Below are 18,804 nucleotides of genomic sequence, written 5' to 3' on the forward strand. Positions count from 1 at the left end.
AATGTGATAAAGCACTGATTATAGATAGAGTGATGTATGAATGGGTAAATGAGGACACAGATTGTGTTGTAAAGTGCTTTGAGTATCTTGATAAGATAGAAAAGCGCTATATAAGTACAGTCCATTTAATTGTAAGGAATAAAATATCAATCCACACTCAGGGAGCCTTTTAGAAAATAAGATAATTTAAACTGCTTGCAAATAAACCAGAGGCATATTGAACGTGTTAAGAGGCCCCAGGCTGTGCATGAACGAGTATTTAGCTCTCCAATTAAAAGTACAAATATCACGGTAAAAATTCCTAACTGCACATTTTACAGCAGTGAATTTTTAATCCATTTTATTAATTTACAAAAGTATCTGAGTGGCCTATTTCCAATCAAGATAGCGTTTTCTAATCTTTTTATATTATTATTTTCCCAGGGGATTTCTTCTGCCTCTCCTTGTCATCGGGGTTTGTCCAGTTGAGATACAATTTGGGTGACGGCATCAACATCCTGCAGTCTGCTAAAAAGGTGGACTTGCACGGCAGGATGTGGCACACAGTAAGAGCAGGACGAGTTGGTCACCAAGGCTTCATTTGTCTGGACGAGGAGGAGGTCAGAGAGAATGTGACTGAGGGTATGTCTACTCTTGATGTCACCACGGACATCTTTGTCGGAGGTGTGTCCACATTGAGCTTCGTCTCCCCAGACGCAACTGAAAGGGAGCCGATGAGCTTCACGGGTGGACTGAGGGAACTTCTAATCAATGGTCAAGAGCTTGAATTGACTGAGATGGGAGCTGTTGCTGGAGCAAACATAGGGGATTGGGATGGGACCCCTTGTGGGTATAAAGTGTGCCAAAACAAAGGTCAATGCAAAATTACAGGGGTGGACTCATTTATTTGTATATGCCCATCCTCATGGACTGGCTCTGTGTGCAATCAGTCTGTGAGCTGCATAAACAACATCTGTAGACATGGTTCCTTATGTATTCCATCCACTGCCACCTCCTACAGCTGCGTATGCCCCGTAGGATGGGCAGGGACGTACTGCGACACAGAACTGTCGACAGACACTTTCAGGTTTGTTGGAAATTCCTACATTAAATACAGGGACAAGAGATTCAACACAAGAAGCTTCAAGTACACGCAAATCACTTTTAATGTGCGCACAAGCTCCCACGACGGTTTGATCATGTGGATGGGAAAAGCCGAACACGAGGACGACGACTACCTTGCAGTTGGACTTGAAAAGGACCATCTGAAGATTGCGGTTAATCTGGGAGAAAGACTTTCTCTTCCAGTAACTTTAAAAAATGTATCTTTCTGCTGCAACAAATGGTACGACGTGTCTTTAAGCCTCAACAGCACAATCCTTCAGGTGTTCCTTAACGGTAATGAAATCCTTTTAGAGGACGTGGACCCATTTGAGAGATATGTAGCCTTGAACTATGGGGGTCTGGTGTACTTTGGAGGGTTTGAATTATACAGAAATATCTCAGTTGTCACCTCTGGTATTTTTTCAAAAGGCTTTGAAGGAAGTGTCAGAAATGTTTTTTTGTTTGGAGATACAACTCCAGTAGAGTTTCTGAAAAACACTGAGGGGTTTAATATTTATGAGTAGGGATGCACGATATTGGACTTTTTGGCCGATATCCGATACCATTTCTTTTCCCCCCTAGACCTACTTACAGAGACTACATAGCTCTCTGCTGTGGAATTAAAATACATCATTCTGCATGGTCGTTGTCAATTTGGCATCGTTACCAAATGCAGATGCCAAAAAGGGGCTGAAAATGATGTAACACTTGAACTTGGATTCTGTTTAATGTCAAATTTACTCATGACATTTACCCTAACACAATGGCAACACGCAAACAGTGCAAATTTGTAAATTTTCACAAGCGACAAGTGAAAACACACAAGCAGTAGCGCATGAATAGATGTACTTGACAGCTTAAAATAAAAATTTACTTAAAACAGAAACCTTTTAAGTCGATGAGTTATTTTGATGGAATGGCCGATGTCCGATATTTAACTTTATCGCTAATATTGACCGATACAGATGCTGATATCGTGCATCCCGATGTATGAGGGTACTGAATAGTGAAACTGCAGTTTTTTACCTGTACAAAAGCTGAAAGTGCACTTCTGTGGCACCATTTAAAAGGAGACTAGTGTAAGATTCAGCAGGTCTCTGTAGCTACTTTTAATAAATAAAATACAGCATTTTCTCATAATCAACAATAAAAAAAGATTAGTTTTATTATGAACTGTACATTAAACACACAGTGCAAAGGCACACTTAATCTCTAACGTGTACTTACAAAGCCAAAATGTACATAGTTTCTCAAATAAAAATGTTTATAAAATATTTAGGCCGTTAAAGGAAATTTAAAATGAAAAAGACAGCTGCTGTTTTAAGATCTGTCCATAAATATCCTGTGAAACGTTTAGGTTAAAATTAATTTTATCTTGTAACTTTAACGCAGTCCACACCGTTGTGAGCCATCAGTACAGCGGCTCGTTAAGAACAAGACGGATACAATACATAATGAGCTGAAAACATTCCCATTATACCTTAATGCTTGGTCTGAATAAAAACTGCATTTATAATTTTACCGAAATGATATCGTTTTGGCTGAATTGTCAATAACAATAAATGGAACTTTTATGAGAAACAAGATGCAGACTGGTGTATAAAACAACTGCACCAGCAGCCAGTGTAGTCAAATGGGTTGTATCAGTCATGTGGCAAACGAGCCAAGTCTTAAGAGTCCCAAATGCTCTGGGATGGGAGATTCCCACCCAAAAAAAATAAAATAAAAACTATAAAATTATGCACAACTGTCTTTTGAACTTCTCCGTCCGTTCTCATAATCAGAGTCCCGTCTATGCCTGTGCCGGTCCTTGTGATGGCCGCTGTAATCGTTGCTGTGGTACCTCTCTTTCCTCTTCTCGCCGTAACGGCTGTCTGAGTGACTGTGGTGCTTGCTCCTCTCTCTGTACTTGTCGTCATGGCTATGTCTCTCTCTGTCGTGGTGTCGGCTCTTCTTGCCGTGGTGGGAGTCCTTGTGGTAACCGTGCCTCCCGTGGTGATCTCGGTCTTGAGAATTACGTGGCCTCTCCCAAGGGTCACAGTATCGCTCTTCTAGAGGTTTGTAGTCTTTCGCCAAAGAGGAGATTTGGCCAGATGGTTCAGAAAGACTCTCGGGGTACTGTGGCTGAAGTCCAGAAGAAGCCTGTGAAGAGCTGTCGTCGGTGTCAGTGGAGACGGTGGTAGAATGAGCTGCACTGTTGCATTCGGGCATGGCCGGAGTGAAAACAGAATCAAGTTCTGTGGCGGAAATATCTTGAGATTCTTGGACTTGAGGAGGATTTTGTATTTGAGTCACTACAGCATCAGGTTGAACCATACCATGATCATTCTTTTTATTGAGAAATGACTGAGTAGCAACTGGGCTTTCTTCTGGCTTTTGTCTGGCCTGAGACAGCTGTAAATATCCTTGGTGAAATGGCAACACTGGCTCCCTTCTAGTACTGCTCAACACAGGAACTGGTTTAGGACTTGAAGCATCAGGGAGGCTGACTTTATCCTTCTGTTGCACCACAGACTTATCTTCATTTACAGGGGAATATGCTGAAGATTTTTTTAGTATCCCACTTAAAGGCGATTTTGGACTATCTGTGTGATCTGAAGCGATCTGGGGTTCCAACTGCGACGAAGAGTTTCCTTCACTTTCCACCTTCTCGGTTTCTGTACCACTTGGAGCTCCTGACAAGCTCGTCAGGAATTCATCAGTTGATACGTACGGAGGTTTATCTTTCAGTGAGACTGGTGCATGATGGACCACTTCTACCACGTCTTTTCCTGATGAGTTGTTAGAAGCAGGTGCATCATCCGGACTTGACAGCTCAGGTTCAGATTTAACAGGTTTTGCTTCTTTCTTCTTGATGACAAAGCGGGGAGCAGTCGTCGTTGGGCTTTTAGAATGACCAGTTGATGCGTCCTCGTTGGGAGCTGCCTGGATGTTAGGAGTATCTTGTTCTGTAGGTACTGGCTTATCGCCAAAATCTGGCAGGGGAGGTAATTCCCCACCCCAGCCCACTAACACACCAGGAAGAAAACGAAGTGGTTTTTGTGGTTCCTGACTGCTGGACTCCTCTGCTGCTGAAGGCTCTTCAGAAGATTCTTCCACAGGCTCATCTTCAGTTGTCTCAAGTGGTTTGTCCAAGTCTTTTTTGAGAGGTACAGTCAAAGACGAAAGGAACAATTTCTCTTCCTCCTCAGTTGTTCTGGTGACTTTTGTGGAAATGATGATCGGCTTGATTTCAGGAACAACACTTGCAGCTTCAGTTGGGACCACAGGAAGAAAATCCCTCTTCGGTCTCTGGCGAATTATGAGTCCGAGGAGCAGGTTGGCACGGTTGTTTTCTAAACCTGTCAAGTTCAAAAAATGTAAGGTTTAAAAAACTGGACATACTTGTGGGAATTACTGAGAAAAAAACAGTTTTTTTTTTTTTTAAAGTTTCTCCTCAGGTTACCTGGCCCATCAAAAGGAACAAGCTGATGGGGAACTTTCTCTGTGGAACCCAAGGGAATAAGATACATATCCTTCACTTGTTTCAGGTTATTGGACACCACCCCAAAACGTTTACGACTGCTGAAGTAGGCATAAAGAAGAGTGTAGGAGATCTCATCTTCCTCTGTTTCAGGGGCGAAGCGAACCAGGCAAACTTCCTTTAATAAAAAATAAATAAAAAAAAAACATGTCAGTATAATCTTTACCAAAAGCTTCTGCATTAGAAGGTATGCATCTACATCTTTGTTCTGTGGTGCCACAAAAACAAGCAGATTCTTCCTTCAACTTTTATCTATATGTTTGTACATTTCATTGAACATCATTTCCAAAACATTTTAGTTTTCATTGAGACAGTTTTATTTTGGTCACTCTGTACCACTGCATGTTGTCTTGATTTTGTCTGGCAGGCAATGTAGGTTATCCTATCCAAGTAGTATGGAAAAAATATCTACAAGTGTCTTATTAAACTCACTTTTGTTCCAGTTGCTCGAATCTTCTCAAAGTAATCCCACACAGTCTGAGGGCTTATCCTCCCACCAACTTGGATGCTGTCTGGAAGGTCCTGTCCAATGAACAAACATGTTATGAACAATTCTTTTAATAATTAGTCTGTACCAGTTCCTGTTTGACAGTTAAATTGTTGCAGTGCTGGCAAGATTCACAGACTTTTAACTCCACAATAATAGTTCCAACTCTGAATAGTGCAGAAAGTTTAATTAGTTGGGTTATGCTCATCGGTCTTCTATACTGGTATCTGCGCCATGACAGACTCTTACAGGACAGTCTAAATATGTTTTATGTACTTTGTACCTCCGTCATGTTGTCCAAAATGCCTGAGACTGGAAAAGCTTTTGTTACAAGTTTTGCCACTGAGTGCATATGAATGAACCCCCGCCACAAGGACGTCAAGTTGGTGAGGAAAGAAGTCTCTTCAGCTCTTCCAGTTGAATGATCCGACCTGTGCCCAGAACAAAAGAGGCAGTGGAATAAGTAGGAAAATTTACAATAAAGTCACATGGAGTGAAAATTAATAACCACCTTGTGTCATAGCCTGACTGGGCATTTCGGAAACTCTCTTCTAAAACAGTAAGGTGCAGGTCATCCTCGACGGCAGGCGGCGGTGGTGTGCTCTTCGACTCCTCGGACTTGGCTGACTGTCTTCGAACCACCGTAGTTGCAACTTTCATCACTTTGGTTTGTGCCTCTTCCACTGGGGGTGCCATACGACCTTAAACAAGAGAGTAGTTGAAAACTGAGGAATGTGACATACCGTAATACAAAATAAAATTTTAAAAAAGAAGATCCTCCATATAGAGGCCTTAATAATTAATATCTGTTTCTTTTGTCTTTTTTACGTTTACCTGTGCAGATTTTGCAGTGAAGATCAAACAGGTGGGACTTGTGTTGACTCGTCGTGTCTTTTTTCGTCTCGATAATTTCTACTTTCGTTTCTGGGGTTTGAGGGGCTTCTACTGAATTGTCAATCACTTTGGGTACAGGCTCAGGCTAAAAAGGGGGTAAAAGTAAAAACGGCTCATGTAATCTACATGTTCTAGTTGATTTATTAAATTTGTAAACAAAAAAAAATAATACTTGTATTTGCTTTTTTCTTACCTCCACAGGCTCTGGTGCTTTCATAGGTTCCTGGCTCTCGATTTCAATTTCCCCTTTGTGGGTAATCTTAGTGATGGGTCGTCTTTCTACTTCTCTTTGCTCTTTTTCAATCATTTCAATGGTCTGAAAATGAATTTATTATACTTAGTCAAAGGTTGTTTTTTTTTTTATTCTAAATGACAGACATGCTTACATAAAAAATACTTGTAGAAAATATATTGTGAGTATAATAAAAAGTAATTGACAGCAAAGGTCTCTGCATTATTTACATGTCTGTTCTCTCTTTGTCGCCAGGCAGCCAGCTCTTTGGAGGCTAGTTCCTCAGGACTCATGCGAATTAGAGTACCAGGAGAAACTTCACCCTTGAGAACTCTCCTGAACAGAACCTGTAGATAAAATAAAAAGAAACAAAACCACAGCTAAGTAAACTCTGTTCATGATTAAAAACTACACGTATTTAGAATTTACCTGATAATTAAAGCGCTTACATTATTTTTTGTATCTTTTAGGTTAAACATCAGACTCCTGTACTTGTTCTTGTATTTGTGATCCGTGTCTTTATACAGATGAAACAGCTCTCTCTCAGTCTTCTTGGCGACTTCAGAGGCCCTCTCTTCAGACACGTTCAAACCAGAATCCTTCAACCTAAAATACAAAAATTGTAACTTGTGTTTTTAGACAGTGCTAAGATTTAAAAAAAAGTATATTATTCAAACAACCATTAATAAAACACTGACCTCTGGGTGAGGATTTCTTTCAGAGAATCACGAACATTTCTCCTGATTACATCCACAGAAACAGGTTTCTTAGACGCCAGAGAATGTGCCTTACTTTTAATCTCGTATTTTGACTGAACGCCTGCGAGGAAAGAACAATTATCTACAAGGTAAAAAAAAACAAAAAAAAACGTATGGATAAAAATAAAATAAAATAGGAAGTAAACAATTGCAGCTTTAGATACTGGTCAGTGTGTAGGGTAAAACAATGATGATTTAAAAAAAATATTTAATAAACTTTAAAACTAAAAAGTCAAATATTTATTTTTAGCATTCTTAGTTTAAGAGCCTGTTATTTTTACAGCCTAGCTATTTTAGTAGGCCTGTCATGATAAATTTTGCTGGTCGATCAATTGTCTCAGAAATTATTGCGATAAACGATAAGATTGATTGAAATTTAACAATAATTAGTAATTGTCAAATTTAAGAGGAAATGTTAATTTGTTTTGCATGTAGTACCTTTTTTCAACCACTGGATGGCAGTATAAGACTGAACTGAAGGATGGATAGTGAGGGAACGAGCAGCGTGCCTTTTTTATGAAAAATGGGAGGGAGGCCCCTTGACGTGACATGGGCTGTCTCTCTTTGGTTCTCAAAATGGCAGACGCTGTGTGGTTTGAGCTGTTTAGCGTAGCATTTTTCACACAAAGCTTTTAATTTAAGTAAGCAAGTTCTCAGCTTCTTTTGGCAGAGAAAAACAACTTTTTACACGAAGGTACGGATTTCAACCGTGAATTTTGGAGCTTTGCCAAGACTGAGCAACAGGTTTTAATGATGGTGGAGACGTTTCTGCACTCCCTGCTTGAGCTACGTGTAATACAGATCATTCTGAGCTCTTTCAAAGTTTATAGTGGAAATATCGTCGATCACCGACCAGTTTTACTTCCCCAACATGCTAATGTTATTAGCATTAGCCAGGTGGAAATGCGCATGCGCAGTCAGGTCGCTTGACTTTATTTAGAGAGGTAAATCCCATTGAGCCTCGAGGACTCATTTTCAAGAGAGACCTGATTAATTAGGTTAAATTTAATTAAACTTTAATTAGATTAATTAGGTCAGTTTTTCACAATCAGAAAAAAATGAACAGATCAAGCGTTTACATGCGCACCGTTCAGGTTCTGAATCGGCGTAAACCACCCGTTTCATTCTGATCACAAATTATTTCGGATCACGCTGAATAAACAAAAAATAAGCCGAACGGGGCGTTTAAATGACGCGTTTTTATTCCGAACGGCCGTTTGATCCGATTACTTATGTCTATGTAAACATAGCTAGTGAAGTCTGCTCTCCTGGCCTGGCCTTGAGGACAACATGGTGTTTAAAACAAAACAAGGCAGAGCCTAAATTATTTGTACATGCACAGCTGGTTACAGCACCTGTTTTATGAGTTGCCTCTTTGACATCTGTAGACTGTCTCCTCTCTGGATCCTGTTGAGTTTAAAAAAGCAAAAGGCACATTAGATATAATTTACAAACTTTTATGAAGTTTAAAAAAAAAACCAGCATGGTAAATGTGAAAGAGAAACAACTTCCCAGTCAAAACAAATAAAGGCTGAGCACTCTCATAGGATATTTGTGTAAAAATTGTCTATACCCACACCCCCCTGTGCACACCTCTTGTACAGGCAAAGTAAAAGCAAAAGGAGAACAAACCCTTGTACAATGGTTACACTGGCTATGACTATTACCACAAGATGGATAGGCTGGGGAAAATAAAGATGTCTTCATTTAAACTTTAAAAAATAAAAACATTTAATGAGTAACATTTTAGAGGCTTCGTGGAGACTTTGGTTTTCTTACTGGTCTGACACCCCCTGACGAAAGCGCCTGGGAGGATCCTGGACGGGGCTTAGACGGCAGCTTATGATCCTGTACTTCAGTCTTTTCTTGAACTTCTGGCTTGGCAGCAGTCGGATGTTCTGGCTCCACCTTCTTGCTTTCCTCTTCACAGCATTTTAAGCAAACGTACATCTGGTCCTCTTCCTCCATCTCGTGCACTTTGGTCAAGTCGAGACCAACGCAGTCTCCGTGGAACCAGTCGTCACAGCGACCGCAGCCTACCATGAGCCTAAACAATGTACGACATCATTAAAACATGTCTTGCTTGAAATTATTTAATAGGAACAAAAATATTACACATTGTATTCTTTTAAAAGCAAAACAAAGAGCAATACTTACATGTTATTGTGGTGTTTTTTACATAGACCGCAGCAGTTGTTTCCATCCCAAACAGCCTCGTTATTAGCCGGCTGTTCTTCGACTGTCTCCTTCTTCACAGCGGGAGCGTTGTCTGGTATAAACAGCTCCGGCTCCTCCACAGAGATGCTTCTTGAGTTCCTACTTTTATGTTTTGTAAGAAACTTTTCTAGCTTTTTCATTTTGAACTTCTCTTGCGGGGATTTTAAAGAACTGCCTGGATGACTGTTCACTTGGGGATCAGGTTCAGCTTTGGAAACGTGATGATGAAGATTCCTTTGTTTGGTTGGTCCCAGGTGATCACCAGCACGACTGACAGATGATGGGCTCTTCTTTGTGACGGGGTTTGGTGTCGTCGGTGATTTTGGCTTTAACTTGTCATCTCCTGCACCGTGTACTTTTTGCATCTTAGCAATGGGCTCACTTTGAGTGTTTTCAGCTGACCTTTTCAAAGGTGAAACGGCTCGTTTATCCTTTGACTTTGTTTTGTGCAAGTCTTTTTGGATAGGTTTGGACGGCTTGTTGTGGGAGTCTTTATGCTCCTTAACTGTGTGGCTTGTTTTACACGTAACCAAGTTCTTGTTCTTGACTGATGCTGGTCCTTGTTTAGACTTGAGCAGTGTTTTGGCTACAGCCTGATGCTTTTCCTTATTATCAGTCTTATCAGCTGCAGCTGTGTCATTTTCACTGCTCTGTGGATGTTTGACACTGTCCCTTCTTTGACTGACAGGATTTGTATCTCCTGGAACATTCTGATCGTCTTGTTTTGCGTCTTCCGTGCAAGAGCTCTCCAATGGAACACTGTTAGAGATCTGCACATCATTAGGGTTCACGTATGGGCCCAGACCAAGAGTTGTGTCATCATTCAAACTCTTTTCAGTCACATCCATCTCTGCCACATTCTCTGGAATAGCATTCTGTATGTTGCCAGCATCATCTGGCAAGATGCCCAGACCAATGTCGCCACTAAAAGAAAACCCATCGTCGAAACACAACGACTGGCTTGTATCAACACTCTGTGTGTAAGAGGGTCCTGGAAGCAACTCAATTTTAAATCCTCCAATTGTGACCGTCAGTCGTCTCAACACAACTGTTGGATTCAGCCACAGTTTACCATCAAGATCATTAATGTTAATACGCCCTCCAAGAACCAAATCTTTTTTCAGCTGTTTTCCTTTAACTCCTTTCTCAATAAGAAAGCCTTTGCTGAGCCTTTTAGCAAGTTTCCTTCCTGGTCGTCCTCTGATTAATCTGTTAGTTGACATGCTAGGCTGTTGGTCATCACTGTAATCTGTGAAGTAAACACAAAGAAGAAAAAAAAAGCAACACACTTTACATGTTAAATTATATTTAAAGAAATTGTACTCACAATAAAGCCTTCTTAATACAAATCTGCATGCTCCGTGAATATTGAATATTTACCATCATAATGTTGGTGGTGGTTTAGAGGATAACCTAATGGTGACGTTGTGAGAAGGGGCGTTGCACATGTATGCAAGAACAAATGGTCGTATTCAAAAAGCTTAAGGACTCAAAAGGTTTGTCTTCCAGATTTTTACTGTGTATGTGCAACAATGTCCACGTTCCCAATTTTTTTAGATGCAATGCAGACAATATCTAACAAGGTTAAATCAGGTCCTCTAAACAGATTCTTCTTTGCTGAAACATTTCGTCTTTTATCCAAAACACTTGTTCAGTCTGAGACCCTGCAGCAAACTCATTCTTGTAATAGCACCTTATTATAGTGGAACAACTAGTTTGCTGTTGCTGACACCCGTCAGTGCCCTGATGGCTGCTTGCTATTCACAGGGGGCTGAGTGATACTTGCAGTAACAGTAAGAGGGTGGTAGTTGAACAAAGAGACTCCCACCCCTGTTTAAAAATGAACGGGTTCTCTTCAAGATGGCTTCCTTTACTCCTCTGTAAAACCAGCATTCCTGTCTATGAAGAATATGAACATCTTCATCCCTGAAAGAGTGACTGCTGGCCTGCAGATGAGTGTAGACTTCAGAATCCTGGCCTGAACCAATGAATCGGTGGTGTCCTTAAAAAGGATGTCAAGGCTCTGTTTTCTACCTCCTCCATGTACAGGTTTGCAACAATAGGAGACTCGGGGACCCGATGTTGTTAGATTTTTCTAACTGGATTATTGAGCATTCATCTGGACAATGTGGACAATAACCATTAACCTACATTTAGTTGTGCATGCAGTTTTTAGTTCAAATAAAAACTGTCAGTATGTGAATATTGTTGTAACACCACCACATATTAAATAAGCTCAAACTTACCACAGTCTAAATCGTTTAGACGTTTCCTTCTCTTGCCGGTAGGTTGTTTAACTTGCGAGGTATTTGCAGCATTCAGTTCATTAGTAAATTCTGCAGATGCTGAACCACTCCGTGGACCTGCGAAAGAAAAAGTTTTTCTTTGTAAAAAATGTGAAGAAAAAATACTAAAACAACCATAAACATTAATAAAGTCTAATAATATCACACATTTTGTGTGAAGGTGACATATTGACAATAAACGCTATCACTTCTTAGAATGAAATGTGAAAGAAATTTGTGGCTGATTGTGTCGTCTGGTACTGCCAACACAGTCTATAAGGTCTGAGTACACGTAGCTCTTCACTGTGAGGAACATTTCCAGAACATGTTAATTTATGATGCATGTTACATTAAGTTAATGTTTAGCTGTTAGCCAAGTGCCAAATATAGAGCTTTGATACAGCTTCAGGATGTTTTAAAGAATTTTAAGAAATGTGTGTGCGAGGAAACCTTTACTTTACAATTCAACAACTGGGCATTTTTGCCTACTCTTTTGACTGTGGACATACTTGCCGAGCCAGCGATATGAAAAGCGGGATCTTCATTATCCAAGAGATTGAACTGAGCGCTTGCACACCCAAACATGGGGTCTTTGTCACTGAGCATGTTCTTCAGTGAATCTTGCAATCTGGGTCCTGTCCCAAACTCATTACTGGCTTCACATTCCAAGTTCTGACCTATCACCAGGGATTCATCCAACTGGTCACTGGGTATTAAATGGTTAAAGGTGTCCACAATATCCATTAATGCTGTCCCCTTCCTAGATAAAAACAGAGTGGCACGTATTAAGTTTCATTCATGCATTCGTTTCCAAATTCATATTAAAGTAGGCCATCAATATTGCTTCAAAACAGTAACCATGTACAGATTTATCATATATACAGCAGAAGGTGTTTTAATCCAAAATCACTTATTAAAGGAAACTACAGGAGCAGCAGAGCTTTAAGTTTTGCTGCTTGAAATCATTCATTAGCTGGTTAGCTCCCCATTTCTGTAGACTTACTGTTTACAAAAACAAAACATTGTAAGCATACCAATAATTGCACAATTATTGATCCTTCCAATTGCCAGTTCAGAAAACATGCCAAAACGGAGGATGTTTGTTGTTTTCCCAAGAAGGAAGTTGATAAGAATAGCGTTCTCTATTCAAGCGCAAAGACAACACAAACAGGCCTAATTTACAGTCTGTAGCAATCCCTCAGCTAAATTAAATAAAGTAATGCTGGCAACAGACTGGCTCATTTGGTATTAAACAATACAAATGACCGAGCGAGACAAAATTTTCTCCATAGAATTTGTGAAAACGTGTTGGCCGTCTCGCAAGATGATTATCTGCTGCAGGTCGCCATCATGGATGTTTGTTAGCATGCTAACGCCACATTATAAAGCTGCTTACAAGCGAAAGTAACCAGCTAATAAAACTTTAAGGTCATTCATAAAACTGCAAAATGCAGTTATAACAATCCTTATAAGGATTTCATTTTAAAAGCACAAATATGTGTACTTTGAGTGAGACAAGTCGATGCTAAATACTCGAGATGGGTTAGCTTGATAGCCGTAGCGCTCAGGGCCTTGGAAGTTTGTTTGACAGCTGTTAGCGCTCTTTAGACGATACAACTCTCGTGTATATTTCTATGCACTTGTAATTGAGATATTTGGAAAAAATACATCTGTGTGTATTTTAGAGTCTCACCTCTTCCGTGCTGTGATAGCGTTGTCCACTCGTGCAGATTTACATAGTAGCACGACCGCGAACTTCCTCTAACAGGCCGTCAATCGTCCCGCTGCTGCAAAGCGGCTGAGGGGCGGGGCTTCGAGTCACGTGGTTCTCTGTTTACGGATAGCAACGCAACAGACTTTTTTTTATTTATTTATTTTGTATTCATTTACTTATACAAATCGTACTATGGAGAGCCATTTCATTCAAAATTATACATGTTCCCATAAAATAAAACATTTAAATAGAAATGTTAGGGGTGGGTTTTTTTTTTTGTTTCTTTTGTTTGTTTTCCCCCAAGATTTATTTTTTATTTATTTCAAGATTTATTTTTTTACTTATTTCAAAATGTATTTTTATTTATTTATTTTTAATTTATTTACTTGTACAAATTGTACAGGCTTATGCACAAGTACTATGCAATTTTTGAGCAGACCACTGTATAACAATGAACATGAAAAGTGAAAATCATGACTAGAATTAAAACATAATACAATATATTAAAGACCTAAAAAGCAATAACGAATGCAATATTGACTTGTCTTACCGTTTGTCATTTACTGTTGTAAGGCTCAAACTGTGTGGGAAAACAAACTGTGCTAATAATTTATCTCCTGAAGTGTGTTTAGTCGTCACATCTGATTTAAACAAGACCTAGAAGAGCCAATACAAAATTTAAGAAGGCTTTAAAAAGTGGGAAAATACAATTTTTTCCATTTTGAAAAAAACAGTTGAAAGCCAGGCCTAAATATAATGGGTAAAACGGACAACAAAACAGAAAGTAATGGCATTTGGCAAAACATTCTCATACAGTAGTGTACATGAGTTTTAAAACACCTCAAATTTGTTATTGCTTCCATTAAGGCAGATTTTTTTTTTGTAATTTTTAAAGTGATTTTCTGTTCATGAAAGTCAAAATACAAAGAAAAATAATCATTCAACTCTTTTGCACAGTTTTTCTCTTCAAGCTCACTGGACTTCAGCCTTTCTCCACCGATTAAAGTCATTAAAGGGACATTATTTTTCCATACACTATGAAGGGCTCAGATGTTTCATTTGGGGTCTACTCTTCTCCCAGGTAAGTCAGAGTAATACCTGTTACCATTGGAACCATCTGGTCCAGTGGCAAGAAGCTACAGGTTTTTGAGGAACCTGAAATCCCACTGGACAGCAGATGTGTTGCTCTCCCTCCACTCAACGGGGTGTCCTAACAGAACCACTCCTACTCAGCCCAGATGTTTCAGTTCATCATCCCTGGCATGTGCACTCAGAAAACTTTGCATAGACAAATGAATGCAAAAACTTTGACCTTCAATGAATATAATTAATGTTAGATATATATCATTAACTTCTGTAAAAGTACTATGATTTACAGTTTTAGCATGTAGCATGCAAATCTGCTCACAATGGGTGTAAAGTGTTTGTATTATTTCCAAGTTAGTATCCAAATGTAGGGCGCACAACAAGACCTGATTCACAACTTGACCTGTGGTTCTTCTGCGCATGTTGCCATCGTTCTATTATCACATTCTTTATTGGCTGCTAAATAAAGGCTACTGAAATGCTTTCGTTTTTATTTTTTAATTGAGAAAATTGCCAAAAAAAATTAAAATTTAGGATAAAATTTATTAGAAGACATCAGACGTCTCAACTTGCAAATGTAATTTGCAATGATGACTCAAGAAAAACAGGAGTTTTTCTATGGATTACTGTGCTTCTTCACATGTCTGCTGCAGTGAGATTAAATTTTAATTCTGTAAATTATATGTTTCATGGATCCTACACATTAGTTCTTAAAAACAACTCATTTAATCAAATGCAAATATCAATTACTGCAACAGATTAAGTGACTCAAACAAATAAATTAACCATTTGAAGTGGATTCTTTTGAATCGGTGTCATTTGGAACATAAAACCTAATCAAAAACTAAATGTACCACTGCTACTGGGACAATTTCCCTTTCAGTGTCTCATTTGGGTTTAATCCAAACCACAGGACATCCTGTTCCGCAGCAGCCCAAGCCATTCGTTGAGAGGTAAATGTGGCGGCCCACTTCCCCGACGGAGAAACTACCACTGCTCCTCCCACTCCCCGGACTCGATCACCCATGTGCTGCAGAGACAGCTGGGAGGCTTCTGCCAAAGATTTACCTGGAGCAAGAAGAAGAAATAGAACACTGATTAAATGTTTGGAAATACCAGAAACAAGCCATTTATTGATCATATTAATTATGACTAAATTACACGTTCACGTATTCACAAGCATGAATCGTTTTACCTTGTTCGATGTGCCAAATAATGAGCCTGGCTAGAGTCACTTTCAGAATAGATTCTCCGTGGCCTGTGCACGATACGGCACCACTGAAGTTGTCTGCATATCCTCCGCAGCCTTTTTGCAGAGCGCAGAAATTGAAAACAAGTTTTAAAATGACACTTTGTGCAGTCAAATCAATTTCATATCAAGAAACATGTGGCACTGCGAAACTGCAAAACGGTTGTGACATGCTGACAAAAGCAAAACCTTATTAAAAAAAATAAATAAAAAAATCACTGGTGTGCAATTGCACATTGCTCCATAAACCTCCAAATAAAATGTTTTTCAGTAATATTATTTTCAATTATATCCGCAAAATCAAATTCAAAATGAAGATCCCAAATCTAGTTTAGAGTGATCCCCAACACATACCCTCACCAACAGCAAATTGTGTATCTGTGTAAAGTTTTGTCATTGACTATTTGGAGTCAGCTTTGGCTGTTAGCTAATTATATCATGAAGCAGTTGATGGATTTTATTGAAAGATTCAGGAAATAATCACTGGAGATGCATCTACAAGTGATTTATTCTCGGAGTTGACCCATTCAAGATGGCCAACATGGCAGAAATCACAAAAAATGGCTATAATTCAGTCAGTTTCACAAACACGGAGCTAAAATTTGATGTGAATGCAGCTGAGAGTCATTCACAACATATACTGTGATGATACATGATACTGCATGAGATTGCACAAATGTATTTTTAAGGATCACCAAATCGGCTTCAACTTTGTCATTTCTCAACACAGAATGAACTTAGTCTAAAACTTTGGTATGAAATGCAATATAGTGGTTGTCAGTCATACCAATGACAGGAGAGTCTCCTACTCTGCCGACCATTTTATTTCTGATGCCTCCAGTTGACGTTGCGCATGCAACGTTGCCGGCACAGTCCACAGCCACCGCCCCAACGGTATCATGAACCCTGCGATCCGAAAACAAAACAAAAAAGTTTTACATGAAGAAAAGTCATGTGCAATGTCAAAACATCGCATTCTGCAGATCTGACTTGGAAAATTTAGTGTCTGAGTCTAAAGAAATTGTGCCAAAAGAGTTCCTGCTGTTTGTCAGATAAGATGATAAATTACACCCCTACTGTAACTGACAAATGTTTTACATTCCCGATGCTCATTTCTTTTGATTTACTGTAATACAGCATAGAAACCAAGTGAACCAGATTAAAACACAGCAGTTTGTTCAGAGACAGGATTTCATTAAATGATGAAATCTACTGTGGACAGCATCAAAACTCCTCTGTAATTCCATATTAATAAAAGGGACTTTTGTGTCTCTTTTTAAAATGTCTTCCCACCACCCTAAAATACATTCATGAGCTGGTTCATACAGAACATCAAGTCAGAAAGGGCAGATGCTTCATACCACTGAGAGTTGAAATATTCCATGACTTCTGTCATGTAATGCTTGTGCTTCTCCCATTCTCTCTTTTCATACTCAGTCACCAGCGAGTCAGTGGGAACCGTGCTGACACCGATGCTCTCTGCAAACAGGCTTGCACCCTTGCCTGACAGCATGACATGGGACGTCTGAGACGTTCCACAGCAGCAAACATGCAACAGAATGCAGAAAAAACAACACGTCTTATACAGTCATGATGCTGAACCCCTCATTTGCTTCCAATGTGTGTCCCATCAGTGTATGAATAAAGCACTGATCATTCTTTGTACAGATCTAGTAGAGTGCTGTATGAATGGGTAAATGAGGGCACGGATTGTAAAGTAATTTGAGTATCTTGATAAGATAGAAAGGCATAATGTAAGTACAGTCCATTTACCATATATATTCACTTATCATTGTTTTAATATATAAATTATATAATATGAATAAGATGTAAGACCTTGTCCATCACCGCCCTTGCCAGTGTTACAGGGTTAGCGATGTTCTTTACTGAAGACACTGCACCACAGGAAAGTGTCTTTCCATCCATGATAATGGCGTCCAGCTCCACTTCTCCGTCAACGTTCAGTGTTGCTCCATGTCCTGCAGGGGACAGTAAAAAGGACATAAAATCTCCTCTTGCATTTGTGTGCAAAACTGTAACTGTTGCCTCCCTATCAGTCCACAGGATGGGGATAAAACCAGCAGCAGAGCTCAGAACTGCTGGGTGATGCATGGAGGACCAGCTTCGTTGTTCTTAACTAAAATGCACCCAGAATATAGCAACCATCTGTTGAGGCCCTGCAGATGGCTCTCTGATGATAGTGTGGCGCTCTGTCGTTTGTGTAATAAGAGTTAGACATGTAATTCTTCACATAACTTTCAAAGATGAGTGCGTTCACCTCACAGGAACCTCACCTGACTCAGAGTGAGGAGCACCTGTTTCACCACCAGCAGATGGAGACAGTGTGCTGATCAATGCAAATCAGTGTTTTTCGGCTTGTACACAGGTGAAATGAACTGTGGTTAAGTTAACGGATTTATTACAGTGCTTAAAGGGAGGTAGCTAACTACAGTTTAAGAAAACAAAAGAGAAAATGGTCATCAGTATGTTAGAACCTATTGAAATGAGCGAGGGAGGCTCAGGCAGCTCAGATGTGAAATCTAAACTGTAGTTAAACATCATCATTATTGGTCAATTCCTACAAATATTTGGGTATCTTGGTCGATTCACATCTCTCTTTTCAGCTCCAAGTGGAAAACTTGGTAAAGAAACTGAAAATTAAATGGGGTTTCTTTTTCAGAAATAGATCCTGTCTAACTCTGAACGCTAGGAAACATCTTGTAACTGAGACATTCCTTCCCTCCATTGGTGACATTATTCATTTATCTATTTTTTCTCACTTGCCCTATAACAAGACGGACACTTTTCTCACCGTCTTCTTGTCCATGTGATATGTACTGTACATTGCTTACTGTGGTCAATTTTTTGATATCTTAAACTGTGCCCTGTCAAGGACATGGTGTGAGAGATCTTTTTTGTATACCCCACTCTCCTTAAGCGTCTTCCCTTTTTCTATCTAAACAATAAGGGTAGCGCTTCTTAGACGCTGCAGCCCCTGTACACCTTCGTCCATCTTTAGGACGGCTGTACGGAACGTAGTCTCGCTGTACTTAACTGTGCAATGACAATAAAGCTTATTCTGATTATTTACATGAACGCTCCTACAAGCACCCTGCAGATGTTGGACACTGTCTATGACGGTGCACTAAGATTCAGAACCGGCTGTAACTACTGCACCCTGTATTCACTGGTTAACTGGTCATCATTAACTTCACGCAGACTCTCTCACTGGTACATTTTCATCTTTAAATCACTTCTTGGTCTGTTGCCTTCATA

General features: G+C 39.6%; 2 protein-coding genes across 2 annotated transcripts in view; both read right to left on the minus strand.

Moving 5' to 3' along the window:
- Positions 1-2,367: 2,367 nt before the first annotated feature.
- phf3 (PHD finger protein 3) lies at positions 2,368-13,329 on the minus strand. The gene is made up of 16 exons (XM_037678738.1): positions 13,173-13,329; positions 11,989-12,239; positions 11,441-11,557; positions 9,135-10,443; positions 8,757-9,024; positions 8,333-8,384; positions 6,918-7,038; positions 6,669-6,825; positions 6,450-6,566; positions 6,181-6,303; positions 5,928-6,072; positions 5,605-5,794; positions 5,377-5,524; positions 5,039-5,128; positions 4,529-4,724; positions 2,368-4,424 (listed from the first exon to the last, which is right to left on the minus strand). The coding sequence occupies exons 2-16, from the start codon at positions 12,221-12,223 to the stop codon at positions 2,821-2,823; spliced, it is 4,872 nt and encodes a 1,623-aa protein (XP_037534666.1). The 5' UTR covers positions 12,224-12,239; positions 13,173-13,329; the 3' UTR covers positions 2,368-2,820.
- A 1,809-nt stretch (positions 13,330-15,138) lies between these two features.
- si:dkey-103j14.5 (isoaspartyl peptidase/L-asparaginase) overlaps positions 15,139-18,804 on the minus strand; it is an 8,511-nt gene continuing 4,845 nt past the window's right edge. The window contains exons 3-7 of the mRNA XM_037693747.1: positions 17,365-17,507; positions 16,890-17,053; positions 16,316-16,434; positions 15,475-15,585; positions 15,139-15,347 (exon numbers count right to left, since the gene is read on the minus strand). Of these exons, the coding sequence (XP_037549675.1) occupies positions 15,139-15,347; positions 15,475-15,585; positions 16,316-16,434; positions 16,890-17,053; positions 17,365-17,507 (746 nt within the window). The remainder of the gene's footprint in view (positions 15,348-15,474; positions 15,586-16,315; positions 16,435-16,889; positions 17,054-17,364; positions 17,508-18,804) is intronic.

The sequence above is a fragment of the Nematolebias whitei genome, chromosome 1, assembly GCF_014905685.2.
Source record: "Nematolebias whitei isolate Nwh7 chromosome 1, NemWhi1, whole genome shotgun sequence".
NCBI classification, from domain to species: Eukaryota; Metazoa; Chordata; class Actinopteri; order Cyprinodontiformes; family Rivulidae; genus Nematolebias; species Nematolebias whitei.

Coding starts and splice junctions, on each gene's coding strand:
- phf3 (XM_037678738.1), bottom strand. CDS start 12,223: ATGGATATTGTGGACACCTTTAACCATTTAATACCCAGTGACCAGTTG. Junction 10,444..11,440: donor TCTAAACGATTTAGACTGTG/GTAAGTTTGAGC, acceptor TTTACTTCACAG/ATTACAGTGATGACCAACAG. Junction 5,129..5,376: donor TTTTGGACAACATGACGGAG/GTACAAAGTACA, acceptor TTCATTGGACAG/GACCTTCCAGACAGCATCCA.